Below are 6,185 nucleotides of genomic sequence, written 5' to 3' on the forward strand. Positions count from 1 at the left end.
AACATTTAGCTCCATGCGAGGCTCCGGCTGTGTGCCACTGAGCAGGGGGCAGCCGGGGGGCAGCCCTGCCCTGGCTTCTGAGGCACCTCTTTCCCCTTTAGCTTGTCGGGAGGTGGGTCTCACCAGCATCCCGCACCGTCTTTGGTACTTGTCAGCCAGAGGGGACAGGCTAGGTCCTGGGGTTCCGGCTCCCTTGGAGAGCACACGGTGGGATTTTCCAGGGCTTTCTCCTTGTCTGCAGAGAAAAGAGGATAAAGCATGGTAGGTCCCAACAGCGTGCCTGGCTCATTTTCTGCATGGAGCCTCCATGAGTGCCATGGAGCCGCCGTGGCTGGACAGGGCAGAGGGGCGCTCCGTGGTCCCATGTCCTGGCTGCCCGTGGAGGGGTGCTCCCGACCAAGGCCAGGCAGGGGCGAGGATGCGGGAGCTTGCCCCGCTGCTGGCATTATGGCCGTGTCCCTGCGGTAGGGGCCCCGAAGATTTGAGCCCCCCTCCCCCGCCGCCCCGCCCCATCTCCTGTCCATCGGCCCTGCAAGTCCGGAGGGCGGTCCGGCGTTCCCATGCGCTTTCCCGGAGATGCGGATTTTGTGTGTTTGTTGTGATGCGTGTTTGCTGAAAGATTAATAAATGATTTCTGTGCCTTTAGCAAACTTCCTGTGTTGCTCTTAAAAAGGGATCTTCCACCTTCCCGGACCACAAGGTTAAGGTAACCCCGCTAGGTAACCCCGATAGGCCCGCGGCGGGGCAGACGGACAGAGAGAGAGAGAGTGAGGGCGAGGGCGAGGTAAGCAGCACCCCTGCAGCCCCGGGGCTCCCCCGCTCGCATGTCCCCGCCGGTGCAGGCATCTTTGGAGGAAACGGCGCCTTGCGTTTTCTGTTCCCCAGTGTGGCTTGGGAGGGCTTCCATCAAGGAGCCCAGAACGCTGCCTGCCTCCTCGTGTGGAAGGTGTCTTCGGAGCTGCCCCCCGCCCCCCGGCTTGGTGGCCAGGGGTCCTCTGCCCTGCCTGGAGGTGGCGGCCGCTGGTGATGGGGGCAGGCCCTGCTGGCTGGTGGGGGTCAGGCCCCTCAGCTCTCCTCCCCTGGCTGCGCTGGCTGGACCCACCCTTGACCTTTGTGGGCAGTGGAGGCATCAGTGGGGGCTCGGAGCCTTGGCTCCGGGTGCTCGGGCTCCCCTGGAGGACCGGCCACTCCAGCCTCGGTGACTGGGGTTGTGGCCTCGGAGGTGGGCTCTGCGGAGCCCCCGGAAGCGGCAGCTGGTGGCTGATGCCAGGACGGGGCTGGGGGCGGGGGGATGCGATGCGTTCCTCAGAGGTGGGCTCCCTGGTGGCCCGGTGTCCAGGGAAGCCCGTCCGCTGCTGCCCGGCCCTCCGCAGCCCGGTCTCTGGTGGCCCCACGCATGTGCCAGGTGGCGGCCCGCTGAGCTTGCCGGGCACTCGGTGCCCCGGGAACGTGGGCCGGGGCCGGCTGACTCGCTGCTTCTGCTGGTCGCCAGGCGTCTCTCCACGCGAGGCTTCGCTCTGCCGGGACCCGTGTCGCCCTTGGCCTGGTGTCTGGTGCCGCTGCCCGCGGGCGTCACAGGCTGTCCTGTCTTCGCAGGGCCCACTGCTGCGCTGGCTCAAAGTGAACTTCAGCGAAGCCTTCATTGCCTGGATCCACATCAAGGCGCTGAGGGTGTTTGTGGAGTCCGTGCTCAGGTGCGTGGAGGGGGCGCCCAGCCCGGGCTGTCCTGCGGGGGGCGGGGGGAGCAGCCAGCTCGGGGGGCCTCTGGGGCTGCCGCCTCTCCCATCCAGCACCCACACCTCCCCCTGCCCTCTCCCTGTGCTGCTCCTGGCTCTTGGCGACATGCGTAGGATTTCCCAAGTCCCTGCGGTCCTGTGCTCCGCGTCCGTTTCCTGCCGGCCCCGGGGTGGGGGTCGTGCCCCCTCTCCAGCAGGTTCTGTGCTGGTCTGCGCACCTGCCGGGGCCTGGCCACTCCCGGAAGAGATGCCACACCGCGTCCGTCCTTGACTCTGAGGCCCAAGGCAACCCAAAAACTAAAACCTAAAGTAGAGTGAATTAACGACGACAAAAATTTTGTCTTGTTTTTAACAAAAGCGAAGTGGGTTCGCTGTGGAGAATGAGGCAACCATAGAGAAGCGCAGTGAGCGACAGTGACCTCTACCTCTGACACCGAGAGCGTGCGCTGCTGGCTCAGGTGCGGGCGTGAACCGCTTTAGGAGTTTTTGTCCTTGTTTCGCTCTTTTTTCCCCTAGTTTATAGATAGATCCATTTTTTACTTAATTTTTACAAAAATGGAATTATATAGGAAATATTTTTTGAGAGCTGGTTTGGAGGTTCTAGAAGGGGAGCACAGCTGCTCATATACCCTTGACCGAAGAGCATTCCTCCCCTACCGAGACGACCGTCCCCTTGGACGGAGGGTGCGGCTTTGGGAGGGACACACGTGGAGCCGTGAGGGGGGACGGGGACACCGGCCTAGCCAGCCACATCAGCCAAATCAACCCTGGTGATCCGTGGGGTGACAGATGTCGCGGCCGGATTGCCCTCACATCCAGGAAATGTTGTCTGAAGCCTGCTTTTCTCCTGTGTTTTGAAGATGCCCCATGTCATCAGCTCAGGGGGCAGATCTTGGTAGCACCGCACACGGCTGGCTGGACACTCTTTTTCCAGAAGCTCCCACCCCTGCTGCTTGGCCCCCCCGGCCTTCCGAGCCTCTGGAGTGCTGTCCCCAGCCTCTTCACCCGCCGGCCCGGCGACCGCCCACCCGGAGGCCCCTTTCCCTGCCTGTGCTTTCTTGCATCTCCTGGTTCTGCCGCTCAACGGAAACCCGCTTCTCTGCACATCTGGCTCCTCTTCCCTCTGGCTGCCCCATCAATGCCACTGGCCTCACATCCTCCCTGTCCCCACGCCCCAAACCTGAGGGCTCAGCTCCCTCTGCTCCTGCATCCTCGCTCCCTTCCCCACTCCCAGGGCCCCCCAGCGCCCTTAACAGTTCATCCTCCTGCCTCTGCTTTCTCTCTTCCCTCTGCCTCTGGCCTCCCCGGCCCAGCTGTTGCCACGGGCTCGCACTTGGTTCTCTGCCTCTGGTTCATGCTCCACACGGCTGCCAGTGTGGTTTCGTTCAAACAAACTGGTGGCTGCCAGGCACGGGTTTGCCCAAACACAATAGGGTGGCTGCCAGGTGTGGTTTTGTCCAAACACGATAGCTCCTCGCCCACCCGTCTCCGAGGCCTGGAATGGCCTGGATTGTGGTGCTGGGTCGCAGGGTGTACGCAGGCTAACCCGCAGTGTTCCAGCCATCTGGGGCCCCACACTGACCTACCTGCCTCCAAAGTCAGTGGTTCTCAGGCCCCATAGTGCGGATGCCTGTTTGCTCGAGAAGCCGAGGTAGAGGTCTTCAGTATCTTAAGCTGGATCAAACGGTTTCCCCTAAAAGTATATGTAGAAATAATTCTTCTTTTAAAAATTTTATTTATTTGGCAGACAGCACAAGGAGTGGGGAGTGGCAGTCAGAGGCCGAGGGAGAAGCAGGCTTCTTACTGAGCAGGGAGCCCAACACGGGGCTCAGTCCCTGTGTCTGGAGATCACGACCTGAATCAAAGGCAGACACTTAACACTTCACACTTAGCTGTAGGAATGATTCTTTATGAGACTATCAGCGTAGAACTTTTTCTTACTGTATCTGTATTTTTCCTGAATACAGTCGTAATACATGAACACTGTTAAAAAAAAAAATTCAAGTTTAGAAATCTATACTGTGGAGAAAGTTCCTCACAGTCCCCCGGCCCAGAGATAATCACGGTTCGTGGTTTCAAGACTTTTCTCAGCCCCCGGGTGGGATCATTCGCCCTCACTGTGCTGCAGCTTCTTTCACCTGCTTCCAGTTCTTACCCGTGTGTGTGGCGCTACCTGATCCTTTTAAACAGCTTTTCCATATTCTAGTCTGTGGAGAGATCATAGTCCAAGAAAACAGATGTTGGAAGCAAGTTTGTTAGAGCAAAGACGGCGGGGCTCACCTGCCGGCCCGTTCCTTCGACTCCCCACTTGGCGCGCGGTGCGGTCTTCCTCCTCGCCCTCCACCTCTGTCCCTCAGCCCAGAGCTGGACAAGGACCAGATGCTGACTGTTGGTGGGCTCAGTAAAACCAAAGTGAAGTGGACCCAGCCCTCACCTCGCTCCCCCTCAGGGTGGAGGGGACCGGGGCCCGCAGTCATCCGGGAGGAGATGGGCCAGCCGGCCAGGGAGCTCGCTGGTCGGTCTGGCTCCTGCGAGGGGTGCCGGTGGGGAATGTTAGGGAACCCTAATGGTGGCTGTGCGTGTGCATTCATTTAGGGAGAGTCGTATAGAGGCAACATGAAAGGGCACGTTGGGGGAACCCCACCATTTAAGGGGTGGATGCAGAAAAGCCCATGAGGAAGTCAGAGGCAGGAGGAGGGAGAGGAAGCAGAAGGATCTACGTGTCCCTGCAAAGGCTATGTGAGGCCATTGGTGGGACCAGCTAGAGTGGTGGCCGAAGGATGATTGGGTGACACAGGACACTGGGTACTCTGGTTTGGAATGAGAGCCGTAGGGAGCCGAGGAAGTTTATTTTAAGCAGGGCAAAGTGGTGACGGGGGAAGGGGGCAGCAGGTGAGAAAGGCTGACGCCCCCCGCAGCCGGGTGGGGGTGTGGGCTGGCTACAGTGGTCTCGGTATGGAGGGTACCGGTGAGGGCTCCCCACCAAGTGGCCTCAGTGATCAGGGAGGAGGGTTGTCTCCTGAGTGATCCAGGAGGGAGCAGCGGGGGCGGCCCTGAGCAGCAGAGCAGACCCAGCTGTTCCTGGAAAGCACGTTCCGAGCAGAACAGAAGGCGTTCCTTTAAACTGATCTGCCACGGGGTTCGCAAGGAAAGGACTGGAAGGGTCTGGCAAGAATGGGAAAAGCCCTGAAGTCAAGAGTGGGCTGTGAAAGGGGCCACGGGCTCAGAGGCTGCATTCCGCCGGCATCCACGAAGCAGTGGAGGGCCTGTTGCTCTCCACGGACCCGTGCCTCTGCCCTGCAGCAGCTCCCAGGCTGGGAAAGGCAGGAGAGCTCTCAGCACCGCCGTCCTCGTGAGGGAGGATGAACCATCTCCCAGAGCAGCGGGACGGCGACTGTGTAGTCCGACGGGGGCGGCAGTGACGGCCGGCGCGGGGAGAGGATGGTCTCGGTGAAGTCCGGGCCTGGAGCGGGTTTCCGAAGCGCGCGGGCCGCTGGGGTAGGGCGTGTGAAGGGAAACTGCTCGTTCGGGTGTGCGGCGGCGGCGGCCCCTCGGCTCGTTTTCCCCGAATGCCAGAGCTTTGGAGGGAAGAGGGAGCAGAGGAGGGACAAGGCCATCGGCTGGGCCAGCCAGCTTCTCCGGCACTTGGCTCCTGGGAAGACCTCGGCGGGCCTCTGAAACCGGGGTTCAGCGCGCCCAGAGTCCATCGAAGGCACAGGACTAAGTAGGTCGTAGGCTCGATTTCCAGTGAAAGCAGCGCACGCGTGGTTACAAGCAGCCTCCTTCACGTGTCCTCCTGCGGGTCCAGGCGACCTCGCTGTCAACAGACACCACGCCATGAACGGCCAGAAATGGCTGGGGAGCGTGTTCTACTAGCGATGTTCCTATCCAGAAGAATCCAGGTAGTCTCACCTCTGACCCTAGATATTTCATTCAGCTGAGTTTTATTTTCTTAAGCTATGTTGACTGAGGCCTTTTTCTTACTAGAACTTCCTGTTTCTTGTCGGGAGTATTAGACCCACACTTGCTTCTGAGGTAACTTAACGCATGTCTTGTCTGTCTGGGAAGGTACGGACTTCCGGTGAATTTCCAGGCGGTGCTCCTCCAGCCTCACAAGAAGTCCTCCACCAAACGTTTACGGGAGGTGCTGAACTCCGTCTTCAGACATCTGGATCAAGTAGCAGCCGCAAGCATACTGGATGTAGGTAGAGAATCCAGAAAGCGCCAGCTTTCCACACAGACGTCCATCTCTCCACATGGGAGGCACTTTGCAAAGATGGACATTACCCTTTTGCTAAGACCTACGTTTCACAAGTGTGCAAGGCTAACAGGGAGGAGGCCGTGTGTGTGTGTGTGTGTGTGTGTGTGTCAGAGCTAGAGAGCCACCTTGAAACGGGCAGACGAGGCGGGACAGCGGAGTGCTGTCTGCATCTAGATAGAGCGCCAACG

The 6,185-nt window shown here is 59.9% G+C and overlaps 1 protein-coding gene across 3 annotated transcripts in view; it reads left to right on the plus strand.

Annotated features, from left to right (window-relative positions):
• ATP6V1C2 (ATPase H+ transporting V1 subunit C2) overlaps positions 1-6,185 on the plus strand; it is a 52,525-nt gene that overhangs the window by 46,065 nt on the left and 275 nt on the right. For 2 of the 3 annotated variants that reach the window (XM_059405152.1, XM_059405154.1), the window contains 3 exons: positions 647-784; positions 1,597-1,694; positions 5,805-5,937. In XM_059405152.1, coding sequence (XP_059261135.1) covers positions 647-784; positions 1,597-1,694; positions 5,805-5,937 — 369 coding nt within the window. The remainder of the gene's footprint in view (positions 1-646; positions 785-1,596; positions 1,695-5,804; positions 5,938-6,185) is intronic. The other variant, XM_059405153.1, reaches the window with a different exon arrangement.

Source organism: Mustela nigripes, chromosome 7, assembly GCF_022355385.1.
Source record: "Mustela nigripes isolate SB6536 chromosome 7, MUSNIG.SB6536, whole genome shotgun sequence".
NCBI lineage: Eukaryota > Metazoa > Chordata > Mammalia > Carnivora > Mustelidae > Mustela > Mustela nigripes.